General features: G+C 36.6%; 1 protein-coding gene across 2 annotated transcripts in view; it reads right to left on the bottom strand.

Moving 5' to 3' along the window:
* The window catches only part of msi1a (musashi RNA binding protein 1a), a 38798-nt gene that overhangs the window by 8223 nt on the left and 12310 nt on the right, over positions 1-18265 (bottom strand). For both annotated transcript variants that reach the window (XM_082171139.1, XM_082171140.1), the window contains exons 5-9: positions 15746-15787; positions 14337-14429; positions 3939-3987; positions 1481-1563; positions 977-1094 (exon numbers count right to left, since the gene is read on the bottom strand). In XM_082171139.1, the coding sequence (XP_082027265.1) occupies positions 977-1094; positions 1481-1563; positions 3939-3987; positions 14337-14429; positions 15746-15787 (385 nt within the window). The remainder of the gene's footprint in view (positions 1-976; positions 1095-1480; positions 1564-3938; positions 3988-14336; positions 14430-15745; positions 15788-18265) is intronic.

Below are 18265 nucleotides of genomic sequence, written 5' to 3'. Positions count from 1 at the left end.
TTATATAGCACATTTACAATTGTTAACATTAGTTAACTAAATGATCTAACAATAAAAAATACTTTTATTAATCTTTGTTAATGTTAGTTTCGACATTTACTAATACAATATTAAAGTCAAAAGTTAAGTATCTGTTAATGTTATTTAATGGACCTGGGATAACATGATCTAAAAAATGAACGGTTGTTTTATTAACTGATGTTAACAAAGATTAATAAAAAACTGCAACAAATGTATTTCTCTTTCATATTTAATGGGACGTCATTGTAAAGTGTTACTAGCATATTTCATACACTGTTGTAAAGTGCTTTCCAGTAAAAGGATTTAAAAACAATCACGAAATAATCATAACAGGTGTAAGAAATAAAAAATAATAAAAAGTAAGAATAAGAATAAAATGTATTACAAACAATGAAGAAGAGGTTATCTTTTCTTCCACAGTAAAAAAGTAATTTTTGCTCAATGTCTTTTAATCAAGAAGTGTTTTTAGTGGATGTGTTAAATTAGTTTCATATTTTACTACAATATTTGTTACGAAATCAGAATTTAATTCTCTATTTATTCACTTTCACTAATTTTTCCAGTTTTTTCCAGCAGTAAGAAATATGCAATGTTATGCATTTGTTTTATAGTCTGCTAAATTATTAACTGTGCGATGAATTTTCTGAATAAACTCCTCGTTTTAACTGTTGTAAAATAACATTTGATGTAATTTGCAATGTTTATTTTGTAAAATAACCCAGCCCACACACAGCCAAAACTGCAGCTTAATATTTATGATAAAGCTTAAAAAAATATATCTAAAATCTTGCATAATGTGAGATTTGTTGCTCTGATTTGTGATCACACAGTGCAGTTCCCTGTTGTAAACAGCAGGTGGCGCCAAACGCTCATCAGACAGGACTGAACGCTTGATTTACTCATGTGTGCGCGCGAGTTCACTGAAATGATTTGCGTTTTCCATCTTTCGACTCACCCAGCATGCCGATCCCCAGCATGAAGGCGTCCATGCCGTAGGGCATCACCCTGGAGCGGCCTCGCGCCGTACCTGTCGGTGACATCACTTCCTTCGGCTGCGCCTTCTTGCACTCCACCTTCAAACAGAGCCGAAGACACAGAAATAAGTCAAGCCTCCTTTATTTCTATAGCGCTTTATACAATACAGATTGTTTCAAGGCAGCTTCACGAGTAAATGACAGAATCGATGATGCCAACTTGAACAAATATGAGAATAATGAATAGCGTCATTATTCAGCGATGTTGGTTTAGGTTCAGTTATGAAATGTGCTCAATTTCAGCTATAAGCAGCTCTACAGAAGACAATAGTGTCATTATTCAGCGTAACTCAGATCAAGTTTTGGTCTAATCGGACGGATAGAGTCAGTGTAGTCAAATCGACATTATTACTGAATATGAAGTGTCTTTTAAACCTTTATAAAAAGGTGTTTTCACACACTCTTTCATAGCAGGACACACTCACCATCTTGTTGTTGATCTCATGAAAGTGGATCTCGCAGACCTTTTCCACCACGTCTTCATTCTCAAAGGTCACAAAGCCAAAACCTGCAGAGCAAGTACACACGAATCACAAACATGACGCTGCTTTCACAGAATCTAAACATAGAGCATGTTTATTTTGCCCAGTCCACTCCTGGCATCAATTTTCCCCTTTACTTTCTCATTAGCTGTTCTCTCTTTTGTTCTGTTTACATCTGTTCATATATTCAGGCCATTCTCTCCAGAGATTTCCTCTTCACCTGCTGCACTTACCTGTCCTACTCGATCCCGCCCACTCATCTGTCACTCACACTCACACACAACCACAGGCTCCGCCCACCTTTCCTTTCGCAGGTGCTTGACGGTTTAACCTCTGAACTACTAACCAGATTACATGAACTTTAGTAATGCCTCTGAGCCAACAGACATGAGACAATGATGAGAAGAGACGAGATGAGAAGAGACGAGATCTCAAATATCACATCAAGGTATGAAAGACCAACCTTTGACCTTTTTTTTTTTTCAAGAGAACCTGTTTGATCTGACTTTCTTTTTATTTCTCCAAAAGAAAGCTTAAATGACGCATAACTTTGGCAAGTTCAGCAACTTTTGATCACAACATGATCACATATAAGTTTTTCTAGTTATTTAAGCATCTGAGACATAAATGAAATATAAGTCCATTAAGTCTACTGAACTGTGAGCTATGAAAGAGCAACTATTGATCAGTTAAATGAGAATTTATTCCATCTTTTATTTTTAAGTCTTGAGTATTAATTCTCCTAAAATAAAGAGTTGTAAGAGAAACGTCTGAGACAACTCCAGACGAATAGAGAGGAGAAGAGACGAGAAGAGTGAAGAAGAGAAGAGAGGAGAGGAGACATGACGAAAAGAGACGAGACGAGAAGAGTAGAGACGAGAAGAGAAGAGTAGAGACGAGACGAGAAGAGTAGAGAAGAGAAGAGAAGAGAAGAGAAGAGAAGAGAAGAGAAGAGAAGAGAAGAGGAGAAGAGAAGAGAAGAGAAGAGGAGAAGAGAAGAGAAGAGAAGAGAGGAGACATGACGAAAAGAGATGAGAAGAGTGGAGACGAGAAGAATAGAGACGAGAAGAGAAGAGACCAGTCCAGACGAAAAGAGAAGAGACTAGAAGAGACAACACCAGACGAATAGAGAGGAGAAGAGATAAGAAGAGTGGAGAAGAGAAGAGACGATACAAGAAGAGACGAGACGAGAAGAGAAGAGAAGAGAAGAGAAGAGAAGAGAAGAGAAGAGAAGAGAAGAGAAGAGAAGAGAAGAGACATGACGAAAAGAGATGAGAAGAGTGGAGACGAGAAGAGACAACTCCAGACGAATAGAGAGGAGAAGAGAAGAGAGGAGAGGAGAGGAGACATGACGAAAAGAGACGAGAAGAGTAGAGACGAGAAGAGAAGAGAAGAGAAGAGAAGAGAAGAGAAGAGAAGAGAAGAGAAGAGAAGAGAAGAGAAGAGAAGAGAAGAGAAGAGACATGACGAAAAGAGACGAGACGAGAAGAGTAGAGACGAGAAGAGAAGAGTAGAGACGAGAAGAGTAGAGACGAGAAGAGAAGAGAAGAGAAGAGAAGAGAAGAGAAGAGAAGAGAAGAGAAGAGAAGAGACATGACGAAAAGAGACGAGACGAGAAGAGTAGAGACGAGAAGAGAAGAGTAGAGACGAGAAGAGTAGAGACGAGAAGAGAAGAGAAGAGAAGAGAAGAGAAGAGAAGAGAAGAGAAGAGAAGAGAAGAGAAGAGAAGAGAAGAGAAGAGACATGACGAAAAGAGACGAGAAGAGAAGAGAGGAGAGGAGACAGGACGAAAAGAGACGAGACGAGAAGAGTAGAGACGAGACGAGACGAGAAGAGAAGAGAAGAGACATGACGAAAAGAGACGAGACGAGAAGAGTAGAGACGAGAAGAGACCAGACCAGACGAAAAGAGAAGAGACTAGAAGAGACATGACGAAAAGAGACGAGACGAGAAGAGAAGAGACATGACGAAAAGAGACGAGACGAGAAGAGTGGAGACGAGAAGAGACCAGACCAGACGAAAAGAGAAAGAGACAACACCAGACGAATAGAGAGGAGAAGAGACGAGAAGAGTGGAGAAGAGAAGATACAAGAAGAGACAAGACTAGACGAAAAGAGATGAGAAGAGAAGAGACTAGACGAGAAGAGACCAGACCAGACGAATAGAGACTAGACTAGACTAGACGAATAGAGACTAGACTAGACTAGACTAGACGAATAGAGACTAGACTAGACTAGACTAGACTAGACGAGAAGAGAGGAAAAGAGGAGGAAACATCAGCTCCTGAATGACTGCAGAAGCATGTACACACTTGACTGTTGTTGTATAATTATATGACTCAGCGAGGCTTTGAACGCGAGCTTGTGCATTTGCGTGTGTGCGTGCCTGAATGCCGCCTTACCTCTGTGCCTGTTGGTGGTTTTGTCAAACATTAGCATCGCGTCATCAACCTGCAGACAAAAACACACACACACACACACACACACACAAAAGAGAGGGATGAGACACTCTAAGCCATTACCCAGCATGAGGCTCTATTGTGAAGCTCTGAAGAAACAGAGAGGGGCAGCAGATGGAGGGGTCGAGAGGGAGGAGGGAACAGAGAGAGAGAGAGAGAAAGAGATGGACAGAGAGAAAGAGAAGAAAGACAATATGGATGGAAGAAAAAGAGAGGGGGGGAAATAAAAGGGGGGACTTTGAATACTTTGAAGCACCTTAGGTTAAGCAAACAACACTGTTTGTATCCAGAGCAGTTTTTCAGTGTATACGGTTCTATAAGATCAGCGGTTCACAACCCAGATGTTACACTGGACATCAAATAACTAACTAAAACAGTGCCAACAACTGTCTGTGATACAAAATAAAAGCTCTTTGTGGAACTTCAAAGCTTCTATGATACTTAATTTTAATGCTTGATTTAATTTGCATCTTCATTCTTAATGGTGAAGGAACCTAGTGCTGAAGTAGAAATTCAGGGTCATGAATGTGCTTTTTTTATTTTTAATTTTTTATAATTTTGCATACACAAGAAGCTAATATTACAGAATGAAATATAACTAGACAAATATATATTGATAAGATTATATAAATTTCCACGACTTTTCAAGGTTTTAAAAAGTTTCCCAAAATCCTGTTTTATGTGATTATTATACAAGGATAAAAAAAATAAAAAAAAATAAAAAAATATTAATTCATTTTACAGATTGCACACACAAGAGGCAATTCAGGCTGATAAGATATTTTAGAGTGAAACACAACTAGAGAAATTTGTTTCCATTATATTAATTCCCTAAAATTCTCTTGTGTGGGATTACATGAGGAGGATTTTATTTTATTTTATAATTTTCCCCAAGAAGCAAATCAAGCTGTTAAAATATTTTAGAGCAAAGTATAACTTGACACATTTATATTCACAATATGATTTTTCCAGGTCTAAAAATCCCCTGACATTTCTAGGTTTTAATGACTGTAGTAACCCCTAGAAACTGTTCATGGAGAATAAACAGTGAAACCGGTGCAGACACAAAACGAAGGTGCAAACACACATCTCTCTCTCTCTCTCTCTCTCTCTCTCTCATTAAACAGACATGGGTGTCCACCGGCCGTAGTTTACACGAACAGCCTGATTCCCTGAATCTCTCGGTCCTCTCCCTCCCGACTTCACAGTTCGTGGGGGTAAATCTTTTCAATAACTCTCTCTGTCCTGTTCCCCCCTTTCTCTTCAAACCCTCTCCAAAGTTTACTATTCCCATGGAGACTCTGCAAAGAATTTCAATTAGAAGAATTGACCCCCTCCCTCGCTTCTCCTTTCATGAATAGAACAGAGAGAGAGAGAGAGAGAGAGACGAGGAGCTGGATAATGGCTGTTATGAATAGTGCTGGAAGAATAAACTTTGACAAGAGAGAGGAATATGTTTTCAGTGATGAAGCAACGGTCAGGCTAACAAATGAAAAGAGAACTTTAAATTCAAATTGCCGTATAAAAAGCTATAAGTCTCCTACCCATCAACAGGCACAATATCATCTAACATAAGACTACACATTTGCCGTAGATATAACTGATTAGACGTTGTACAATCAACCGCCACAATAAAAAACAGTAATGAATAGATTTAAAATCTGTTTGGATGGGCTGTATTTAAAGCCATTATAAAATGGTTCACCTGTGACTTCTACATCAGTTAAATTATATATTACTGCATCAGTCATTCATTTACAGAATAATCTTTGATCATAATGTTGCAACCATAAAGAGCCAACAGTTAGGCTAATAAACAATATTATTACTTTGTCAAAGATTTGCTTCTTAGCATCAAGCATCGCTATTACTAAACTGAAGCTTTAGGTTAGATCATGTGGATATGTTTATTATTTAAATTAAATTAAATTAAATTATATTACATATTGATCTTTCATAAAAAAAATTTCACAAAATTCTAGCCTTTGACTGAAGTATAACTGAAGTAAAACAATTGAAAGTGGGGGGAATTATGAATCACATTATGAAATATATGTTTTTCTTCAATGCATGTTGGCCACAATTATTGGAATTCTTATGAGTAAAATATCTGTGAAGTATATTCACATTCATATTTAGTTTTTTTTTAGTTTTTTTGTTTTTTTTAGCAATCGAGAGTGACTAGGAGCATGAAATTATCCAGCCATGAATATGAGGAAACACAAAGGCCAAATTCTCTTAATCATCCATGACAATGAGTAAAAACCAAAGAATATAGTTCTGAGGTGCAGTAAAAGATTGTTGAGCAAATGAACGGCGAGGAGAAGAGTCTCCAAGGATCACAGCTGGAGAATTGCAGAAAATAGTTGAGTCTTTTGGCAGCAAACACTCGAGATGTGTTTGGTGCACACTGGGATCAAAGGTACCCCATGCCCACGGTTAAAGATTCTGTTGGAACTTTAATGTTGTGGGCCTATTTTTTTCAGGTCCTGGTTCAGATACAAGGCATTATGGATTGTAACAAATACCAACAGATAAACGAATCAAAACCTGACCGCCTATGCTAGAAATCTTATAATGGGTCGTGGTTGGATCTTCCATCAGGACAATGTTCCAAAACAAACATCAAAATACAATGTCAATGAGCACAAAATGAAGCTTCTACCCTGACCGTCCCTGACCTGAACCCTGTAGAAAACTGAAGAGGAGAAGCACAAACATGGAGCTGGGAATCTAGAGGATCTGGAGAGAATCTGTATCTGATCTCTTGTCCAGGTGTTCTCCAAACTCATCAGGCATTATAGGAGAAGACTCTTCTCTCGCTGTTATCTTGGGAAAAGGATATTGCAATAATTGAGTGCCAATAATTGTGGCAAACGTGACCTAGATAAAAAAAATATTTATTTCATAATGAGATTTGATATATATATATATATATATATATCCCAAACATTACAACATTCATTTTGATTATAGTAATATTAATATGATTTGTAACTCGAGATTGCTGTTATTGCATCTAGCGTAACACCACACCTTAACGTTGATAATGTTGATAATGACTGTGTGAATTTGTTCACAGTTATATCCGTTTGATGAAACTCAACACAACCTGTAACACGAGCATCGTGAAGCAACTGTTAACTGTCTCCTGTCCAGATCCGAGGCCTAATTATTTACTAACTGATGGCTTCTTCTTCAGGATTATACGTCACTTCGGTCTGTGTGAGCCGAAGCGCTCGAGAGTCACATGACACGCCAACATTTATGTGACCGAGTAGCTCTTTTCAGTGCCACCTGGTTAAATGACCATGGGAAAGGTCAAACACTCTTAGCCCAGATAGGCCGCTGTCAAACACACACTCTTAGACTTGACATTTAACTATAACCCTCTCCTAACCCCTCCTATTGAAACCTGGTCGTACCCTTCCCTTCATTGAGTCAATCCCACAAACACCCCCTCCCCATCCTCCAAATCCAATGACACTGCAAAGTCAGGAGAAGACCGCGGACCGACAGCTGCTGTGAGCATTAGCATTGAAGTGTCTGATGTGAAAAATGATCAATGTGATGTTTGTGTTTATGAGTTACTGATCAAGTATAAATAGGTGAAAGAGACGGAAAACTTGTTCTACTCCCCCATTAACCATTCCAATAACAGATAAACCGATACTCACAGTCGAATTTCTGGATGATTCAGATGTTTTTGTCCCTAAAAACATTCACACTAGAATCTGACATGAAACCAGGCATCAAAACTGTATATTTATAATTTATAAATATATGTACAGCCTAACTTTTTTAAACTGGGCATTACAATAACAACACGCACAAAAAAATCAACTTTTTGCAGATATGCCAAATTACAAATGATAAAAAAAATATTCTTTATGAATATTTATGGAGATGCTTTCTTCATTTTCCAGCAGGATTTGCACCTGCCAACACTGCCAAAATAACCAAAACCTGGTTCAATGACCATGGTATCACTGTGTAATTACTGTGTGATTTCATGTAATATTCAAATTTTTTTGAAATCCTGTTTTCGTGGGTTTTATGAGCTGGAAGCCCAAATGATGTACAAATAAACAACTAAATACTTGAAATCGTTTAAGTTGTGGGCCCTGAATCTATAATCTATGGAAGTTTAACGTTTTGAATGGAATTATGGAAATAAATAAACTTTTCCATGATATTCTCATTTTTTGGAAAGGGTCTGTATGTACAGCCTAACTTTTTTAAACTGGGCATTAAAAAACAACTTTTTCCAGATATGCCAAATTACAAATGATTAAAAATAATGCTGCTGATAGTGTCACCGATATATTGAGTATCCCTAAAAGATCTGCATATCAAAATTAAAAGTTTGAGAACTGAATGTGGTGTGGTGTTTGCATTACTATTATTATTGATCAGACGTGAGGTTAGTGATTTCAACAAACCACTAACCATGAGTATTAAACTTTGGCGTACAAACAATCCTGCACCGTTTGTTCTATGAACATGAATCATACCTCAAATTGTGAGGCTTGTTGAGTAGAGGTGTGTTGTTACTTTACTAAGCCATGAGATTTACCTGGCAGACGATAAAACAACTGAAAAATCCCATGGATTTAGACGGAAGGGTGACCCGAGCCACACATAGGCCATGTTTACACCTGGTATTAAGATGCGTTTTGGTCGATCGGATCACAAGTGGGCGATGCTAAACACAGGTGTAAACTGAGTCTAAAGCGCTTTGAGCTTGTCCACTTTCAACCACTTCCAGAGGTAGATGAAAACACATTCGACAGGATTGATTTAGTAGTGTAAACGCTCATGTGGTCGAGTGTGTTCAAACAGACACAAAAGACTCTCCGTCTACTGAAATAATGAGGAACATTATGGGAAGAGCTCTAGCCAGACGGGAAGACCCAAGTTTGGTTTGAAGAGGAAAAACATACCAAGCTCAATGTTCTCTCAGCATTCCTGATGTCTAACACACACTCACAGTGTTCGGCTGGTCTTGTGTCTGTCAGAGCAGAAACTAAACCTGATGTTCTCCGTGTGTTTTTCCGTCATCTCCGGTCGCGTTCATATGTAAATTCAGCTTATTTTGTCCAATCGAAGATTATTTCGAAGAAATCAGGACAGAAGTGTTTGAAAGTGGACAAAAGAGACGGATTAAAACACCAGGCGAAAACGGGAATGTGTCTCCCTCCTCTACTTCTGATCCGATCGACCAAAACGCATCTTAATACCAGGTGTAAACAGGGCCCTAGAGACAAGAATATCTTCATTGAGTTTCTTTAGATTTGGTCCAGTAAGAAAGAACCCAAAACACCCTAGCAACTTATGTATGTTATGATTAAAGTTTAACGTTATCTTGCGCCAGTTCGCTCCCAAACTTCGTTACAGTGAGTTTTACACAGACACTCATGTTTGCTTTCTGAAAAAGTAAATATTTAGTTGTTTTGTACTTTTGTAAACTGGCATGTAAAAAAGTTAACTTAATTATAATTAGTAAGTTTATCTTAATCGTAACAAAAAATAAACCCTGACATTATATGATTGCAAAATCAGTCTAATCAGACTGAAGCCAAAAATTTTTAAAACAAAGAAAATTGCTAATATAAGATTAATCGCATCTAACATAAAAGTTTGGGCTTATATAATATATGTATTGTATATGTTACACACACACACACACACATTTATATACAGTGTGTGCGTGTGTGTGTATAATATATAATACATATATTACATAAACACAAACTTTTAAGATGCGATTAATTGCGATTAATCGATATGAGTTAGGGTTAGGGTTAGGACTAAGGGTTAGGACTAAAATACATGGCAAAAAAAAAGGTTTAGGAACTGTCAGAATATAAATAAATTTGAATAAAAAAATAAAGTTCAAAAGTTTAAGAAGGCAGTCCTTCAAAGATGACAGCTAATAATGCTCCCACATGTCAAATCGAGAAACAGCTTTGAGACAAATGACATTACAAAAGAAATGTTGGGGATTTCTGGAGACATGTTTGTTTACACCGCCATGGATGAGCACGTTATTTAGTCTATATAGTCATCTCACAAACAAAACACACACTCTCTGTCCTCTCCAAAACCCACCAAGTGTCACGTTTCTGTTTTATTAAACAAGCAGAAGGTATAAGATCTCCAGATAAAACTTGATTTTTATGCCTTCCTCATCACTCGTTTTCCCTTTAAACAGGCCAGCGGACAAAAGGTCCAGTGAAGCTCTCTAATCGACACCTCTCATGGCTGACTGGAGACTAACTTTTCCAGTCTGTCCGTTCCACTGGTCCTCTCCCTCTCAATGTTTCATTATATCCATTGTTGTGGGTCGGAGCGCTTGGACTCTGACTGTACTTCGCTTTTGTGAGGCTGATCATATTCCAACCATTTTGGATTGTGCCTAACAGATCGGGACAATGGAGGGCAGTGAGTTTTCCCGGACGGGCTCGGCCGGCCAGATTGTGTTCACGGCAACAAGGGCTTCTCCCACCAAATACTGTGAACAGATACATACGCTAGTGCATGTGCACCGTGTTTTCTGATACCGATCCAACCGCTGAGTGAGAGGAGTGTGGAGAAGAAGCACAATATTTGCACAGATTAAATGGAGAAAAATCCCTTCTTTGTAAACTTTAACCTTGCCTAAGATGAATCAAGATTGCTTTCACATACTTTCCCCCCGTGCTTGAATGCCCAAAATGGAATTCGAAACACGTTTGACTTCTGTATATTGATGTATTTATGAGAGAAACAAAACATTCAGTGGGACATTATGTAAGGCTGGATTTTACTCCACCAGTCAAAAGTTTGAAATTATTATGATTTTGTTATGTTTCTGAAAGGAAAGTTATCCGGTCTTTAATAATGTTAACATAAAAACATTATTTATACATTGTTCATGGAAATTTTTTCTGAAATGTTTTTTTCTGAAATGTTACTTCTTGTTTCGGAATGTTTCAAAAGTAATGTTCCAATAATGTTTGTGGAATGATAAAATGGAATGTTTCCTTGACGTTCGCAAAACCAAGAACATTTTAAAAAAATCATTCAGAGAACATTCATAAATAAGGTTAATATTTTTGTTAGCTTGGATTCTGGTAGTATCATTCAGTTTTGGTTGTTTTGGTTGCAAATCAGCATATTAGAATGATTTCTGAAGGATCATGTGATCATGCAGCCTTGATGAGCATAAGAGACTACTTTCAAAAACAGTAAAACATGGTAATTATTCCAAACCTTTGAATGGTAATAATACTGATTTTATGTTGTCTTGAAACTCCCAGCAGCCCAACAGGTGCACGAGGTGCTGACACCCACTAATACGCATTTGTGAGAGTGTACACCACTGAATCCACACGTGCATTTACATATTTAAAAAAAAAAAGAGCCCAATGCACCCGGTGTCACAGTGAGATGTGTGCGGAGACAATAGGCCCAGCAGGTCACCGTGGAAACAAGCTTGAGAGGGTGGAGGGGGGGCAGCAGCTGTTGCATCAGTTAAGATTCGGAGACCCTCCCCCTTTACCAACAGCACCCTCACACCCTCGCCCCATTCTCCCGTTCCTACCTTCACACCATTTACTACAGTAAGTGTCACTTTATATAAGTGTGATTCTGTAGTGAGGGACTACTTCAAATGTTTTCAGAGTATGTTTCATATAAACATTACCACACGTCATGATTGAATTATGGTCTTGGTAAACACGAGTGGATTTTGGCATTTTAAAAGTCAAAATGATCATTACAACATGAAGAAAAAAATTTTTCTTAAAGGTGAAATCATAAAATTGACCCTATTTATATAAACACAACACATAAAAGTTATTGGCCTTCCCTTCCAATCACATGACACCTGGTGAGTTTCACAAACCAATCAGTTCTTAAAGCATACAATTAAGTCCTTCCTCACCGAAAATCCTGTTTTACTCATAAATACACTCTTGAGCATCAAATCAGCATATAATTAGAGTTGCACGTTAAAGTCCCCCTGTAGTCGATAGTTTTATCCCTTAAAACTCATCTTTGATCACCAAAATGACATATTTCAAAGTTTTTTCCTTGAAAAAAAATCTCTTCATGCCTTAAAATAGCTTGAATGTAACTCGACACCCTTGCCTCATTTAGTATACGTGGTTCTATGAATATGCAAATGAGCCCCGCCTTCACTCACTCACACCAGCTCAGAGATCCACTCGTTGACGATCACACGATGACCTGATTGGTTACAGGGTAGTTTGTGACGTCAGAAACACCAGCGTTTTTTGAGACTTTGGTTCACTGCAGTTTTAAGGAGAAAATACTCAGCAATGGTGTTGACTTATGAATTTGTGGTTTGTCTTAAAGCATATTACAAACACCACAGGGATATAAACAACATTAAAAGCTTGATTTTCACCACAGATGGACTTTAAATCATTGAAAAATTCTGATTTGATTCAAAAACGTTTGTTTCACCTCTATCTGTTAAAGGGAGTTCACCAAAATGATGTCATCATTTACTCGTTTCCGATTGTATCAGTTACATCGTTACACCAGTAGGTGGCGACAAGTGACTGTTAAAAAATTTTTTTGTCATTGAATCATTCATTCGAGAGATTCGTTCAAACACGCTGATTCATCCAATAATGAAACAAGTCTTTAAGAGCGAGTCATTGAATCATTCATTAAAACTGATTTTTAGTTTCCAATAATTCATTCAAATAAAAAAAAATGTAATAGACGGAAGCATTAACATTTTGTGATTCTCAATTTATCCAGAATCGTGCTAGCATGACTACGTCGGACTTCGTACTTCCGCTCAATTTCAGTTAGCTTCTGTACTCAGTCTGAGATAGCGACCTATCTCCCAGTTTTCCTCCGGCCTCAAAACAGCCGGCCAATCAACGAACAGAGGGCGGGCTGAGAGCCGTGACGTAGACGCTGATTGTACCGTGGATGCGTAAATTTACTTCACATAATTTGCAAAAGTCATTCACAGCCATGTTCACTCCGGTATTTCGCTCGATGGTTTTGTTTTCGCATCATACATGTGTTTACAGTGGAAGTTCGATGCGACTGAGCCGGCGCATAACACACGTCATAACCAAACGTTATGTGATTGGCTTATGGGTAACCAATGATTTTAAACTTCAGACAAGCGCCCCAGTTGTTCTGTGTCCCTTTTAATCTAATAGTTCTGGCTAGTTTAGGACAATTTTATAGGACACCCACTTTTAAAGCTTCCCTTTGTAGTGCGTGTCTTACTCTCTCTCCTCCTCCTCTCGCTCTCTTCTCTTGCCCTCGACCCACAGGAGGCGACGCCGCCTCCCTCACTCGTCTCCTGCCTCTACTCATATGCTTTTCTCTTTCTTTAGACCCTGTTGTCCACTATTCAACTCAGCGGGCCGCTCTCGCACGAAAGAAAAAGCAGCAACACAAGGACTCCAACTGGGACACCAATTCTTTACCACTGACATCGAATATGACAGTAACAAATGGAACAAGTGGAGACAGATGGAGTATAAAAGAGATATCATGTGTTCTGTGTGCATCAGAACAGAGACAGATATACGGGATCCTTTTTGTTCTTGGAAATGTCAAAGAAAGCACCAATATCAAGAACACATTATTGGGTGATATTACAGGCATATCACAGAAAACTGTTTTTCTGGTTCTTTTAAAACTGGTTTTGGTTTGTGTGTGTGTGTGTGTGTGTATCTACTATATTTTGGGGACAAATTTGTACTCAGAAGTGACCAAAACCTGACAAAATCTCCAAAAACCTCCATAAACCTCCATTTAGGGACCTCCTCATTTCTAAATCTGTTATAAAAAATAAAGTAATTCAAGTTTTTTTTTAAATGTAAAAATCCAGAAAGTTTTGTATGATGGGTAGGTTTAGTGTAAGGGGAGAGAATATACAGTTTGTACAGTATAAAAACCATTACATCTATGAAATGTCCCCATTTAGTAAACACGCGTGTGCGTGCGTGTGCCTATATACATTTATAAAGTTGAACTATGTAGACATACTATAATATATTTACAACCATTTATAGAAACTAAGATGCAAATCATCACGTGACATCATGACATCTATGACATCACAACCACAAGCTCATTAACATATAACCGCCTACATTTACTTGAATGGTATTAAGCAACTTGACCAGCCCTGATGAACAAAAGTATGACTGTCATACAGAAGTCTTAAATTACAGTACTAAATACAGCCGGTTTATTAATGATCAGAGAGGGGGGGGGGGGGGGGGGGGGGGGAAAATGCATGAGAAACTAAACTAAATGACAGAAATAAGAAAAGTAGAAAAGAGCCCTTGAACTCACCTTTCCGAACTGATCGAAATACTGTTTCACATCTTCGATGGTGGTGTTGACAGACAGCCCTCCAACAAAGATCTTCTTTGTTCTTGTTACCAGCTGAAAACACCAGAGAAAAGACAAATAATGAGACTAAAGGACTTTCTACAAGAAAACTAGGGTGCCATTTTAATAAGTATTTAAAACTTTACAATAAGCTTTAATTTGTTGACATTAGTTAATAACTACATGAACTTACAATGAACAGCATTCTACAGCATTGACATGCTAATTTTAACATTTACTAATATTTTTTGTTAAAAAAAAAGAATGTGTGTGTCTATTACACAAGTTAATGTACGACTGTTCCAAAACCTAGTGAGCTACTTTAGTGTATGCGCAGCTGCCTTCTAAGGGAACATCCTAACTAAAAATGGAACCTCCGAAATGGAATTTAATGAACTCGGATTTGGAACGTTTCACATCGGGAGAAACTCTGTCTGACAGATCCACAAGTAACACTTTTCATGACACGCACGGGAGACTTGATTTCAAGCTAACAACGCAATGCACTAACAAGCATAAAAATACATCGCACCAATATCTATTTTATTCTTGGAGGTTTAAAAAATTTTTTTTTTTACATTATTTTTATAGGACAGTCCAGTGTAGACAGGAATTTTATTTAATTTTTAAGTTAAATTTGACTTTTTATTTTTATTTTACGCCATCTTGGAAGAAATTTCACTGACCCCATCACAATGCATTCTGGGCTTACCTTCTCTTTGAAGGATATATAGCTACTACAATTCAAAAGTTTGGATTTTATTCAGCAGTTCAGCTAAGGATGCATTAAATTGATCAAAAGTGACATGTATAATGTTATAAAAGTTATATAAAAGACTGCAGTAATGATGCTGAAAATTCAGCTTTGATCGCAAGAATAAATTACATTTTACAGTATATCAAAATAGAAAACAGTTCTTTGATATTTTAATAATATTTCAAAATATTAAAGTTTTTACTGTATTTTTTTATCAAATAAATCCAGCCTTGGTGAGCAGAAGAGACTTCTTTTTAAAAACATTAAAAAAAATTTATCGACATCGAACATTTGAACAGTAAAATATGTGCGATACGGTCAAAAAATTAAGTATCTAAAGAATTTTTATTAACATTTTAGAGGAAACCATTGTTTAGTCTCTATTTACGGTCCTTTTACTTGTCGTTCTAAAGGTTTTGTTTGCTTATTGCCAATGCTTCAAGCCACTTCTATTCAATATGGTCAAAAAGAAGAGCTGTCACATGGAGAAAACACCTATGACGCTTTGAAACACTCATAGGTTTTAGAACAGAGCGTACATGTCCTTAATGAGAAGTGACGTGTGACATCACAACACCTGTGATGTTAACCTGAACTGAGACTTCGCACTCACCTTCGGCTGAGCTCTACGTGGGAAGGCCACCTTAGGGTCAATCTGAGACAGAACGAGAGAGAGAGAGAGAGAGAGAGATTTGTTTAGCATGTGAATTAAGCTTCTTTGAATCTTGAGAGGGAATAAGAGGCATTAATGATAAGAAACGTCATGTATGGTCCGTTTGAAAGACAAAGATAGTAGTTCATTAATATTCTCAAAGTCCAATCACAGCTGTTCAACAAACAGACCAGTCAGTGTTTCCCAAAGATTTACTGATGTTAACATAATGTAATCATTATATGAAAAATAAACATTAAACAAATCAAACTGAACTGTGCATGTGAAGTCAACTAGATCACCAAATCTTACATCTCAGTCAGTGTTTTCTTTAAGCAATCTAACACCAGGTAAATGTAAGTTACTATATTTATTGTATTTTATTTATTGATGAAAGGTTCAACACATACTTCAACACAATGTTTTACTTGAACAATATTCACAGTCTTGCAAGCAGAACCTGGCAGGAAATGAAAGCTTTCGTAACAGACAAATCCTCTGAAATATTTCAAAAGGAATTACATTAAATTCCCACCATGTTTCAGGGCCAGTGTGGAATCATCTGACCACTGCAAGTCATGTGAGAAACACAAGAAAACTTCTGCTTAAAGCTTTTCATCTGCCCATGTTTTAAAATATCTATTGTGGCAAATAAATGTGTTTAAAAACTTGTTTAAAAAAAAAAGTTAATTATACCAAAAATGATATAATCTTTTGCAAATATCCTGCAAAATTAAAGAAAAAAAGAAAGAAGTCTGAGGTCACCTCTTTTTTTCTTCAAGTTTCAAGGTCAAGTTTTTCACCAAGGCTGCATTTATTTGAAAAATATAAAACTATAAAATTAATAATTATATTAATAAAATAAAATAATGCATTAAAAAAAAATCTGTACAATTCGAAAGTTTGGGGTCAGTCTTTTTTTTTTTTGAAAGATTTTAATATTTATTTAAATTTACATATCCTTTTTGTTATTGAAAATGTCAATATCAAGAGCACATTATTTGGTGATATTACAGACATATCACACTTTTTTTTTTTCTGGTTCCTTTAAAAATTTTACTCTGTAGATATTTACCACCATTTATAGAAACTAAGATGCAAATCATCATGCGATGACATCACAACAACCTTGTGGCTCATTAACATATGATCACCTATATTTACATAACTATTTACTTATACCAAAAATTCACTCTTTTGTAAACATCCTGCAAAATAAAAAAGCATTCAATACATTTTGATATTCTAATTGTTTGTGAGCACTGATGCTTTCCTATTTATTGGGATATATTGGGATACAATAGTAATATGAAATAGTTGGATAAATATCTGTATAATATCTATATCAATAAGCAACCCTGACAGCGGGACAAAAGGAAGCTCACAAAAAAAAAAAAAAGATCTATTTGCAAAAAATTGCAGACTGGAACAAGTTAAACTAAAGTTACTAATAATTTTAGGATCATAATATATTCCGAAAGATACAACTTAAAATAAATATTTGATAAGTAAACCATACTTGACCAGATGCCTACAGCAGACTGTATGAGAATAGAGCCTGTAAAGTAAAATGTAGATCAGTATCCTGGCAATCTAGAAGGTATAGATTGGTTAATCAACAAAAATCAGCACTAATCCCACTAGACAAGGCTATCTCCATCCTAATTCTAGAAACCATCTCTAGCCACCCCATGCCATGCACTGCCATTGATCTAAGTGACCTTCTACACCAACTAGATTCATATAGGTGTAGCACACAGCAGCGATCTATTGGTGCGCTCCAGCAAGACTCTACCATGTTGATCTTACTAGTGCCTACAGTTTTAGCACTATGATTTCAGCTCAGAATCTCTACACTCATAGTCACCTTTTGATCCCAAACCTCGTCCCAACCTGTGCACGAGAAATACAAAACATCATGTGAAGTCATGTTGGATATATGAGTGTGAATCAGTTCAACCGGATAAAAACCTCACTCATAGATCACCATCATTTTAAACTAATTTCACAGGGTTCTGTAAAGCATTGATTATCCTTAAGTGATTTTTGATGTGCGCATCTACTAGTCAATTTAGTTTCTAATAGTTATACATTATACAAATTATACAAACATTATACAAATATCTTTGCAAGCACTTTTGATCAGTTCTGAGCTTATTTTTGAGTCACACTTGGTAAACCTTCACGGTGAAATATTTTTTTTTTTTAGGAAAATCAATTGAATATATTTTTGTTCAATATTATTGTATGATTGTTACTTACAAATTTTAGGGGATTTTATGATACTATGCGATGTAAAATTTTTAAGAGCTATTTTTTCCTTTAAAATTTTTATAATTTTTTTTCCAAATAATAATTAATTTCAATAAATGCAATATTTCAGATTAAAACAGAGTGAAGGCCTTTAAAATCAATTTTTTTAATTGAGAATAGTGCCATCTGGAGACATTAAAAATAAAAACCTGTGCAATGTCATGGTGA

This window comes from Leuciscus leuciscus (genome assembly GCF_965113295.1).
Source record: "Leuciscus leuciscus genome assembly, chromosome: 5".
NCBI lineage: Eukaryota > Metazoa > Chordata > Actinopteri > Cypriniformes > Leuciscidae > Leuciscus > Leuciscus leuciscus.
Note: the sequence above shows the minus strand (reverse complement) of the source record. Positions and strands in the feature narration are given on the sequence as shown.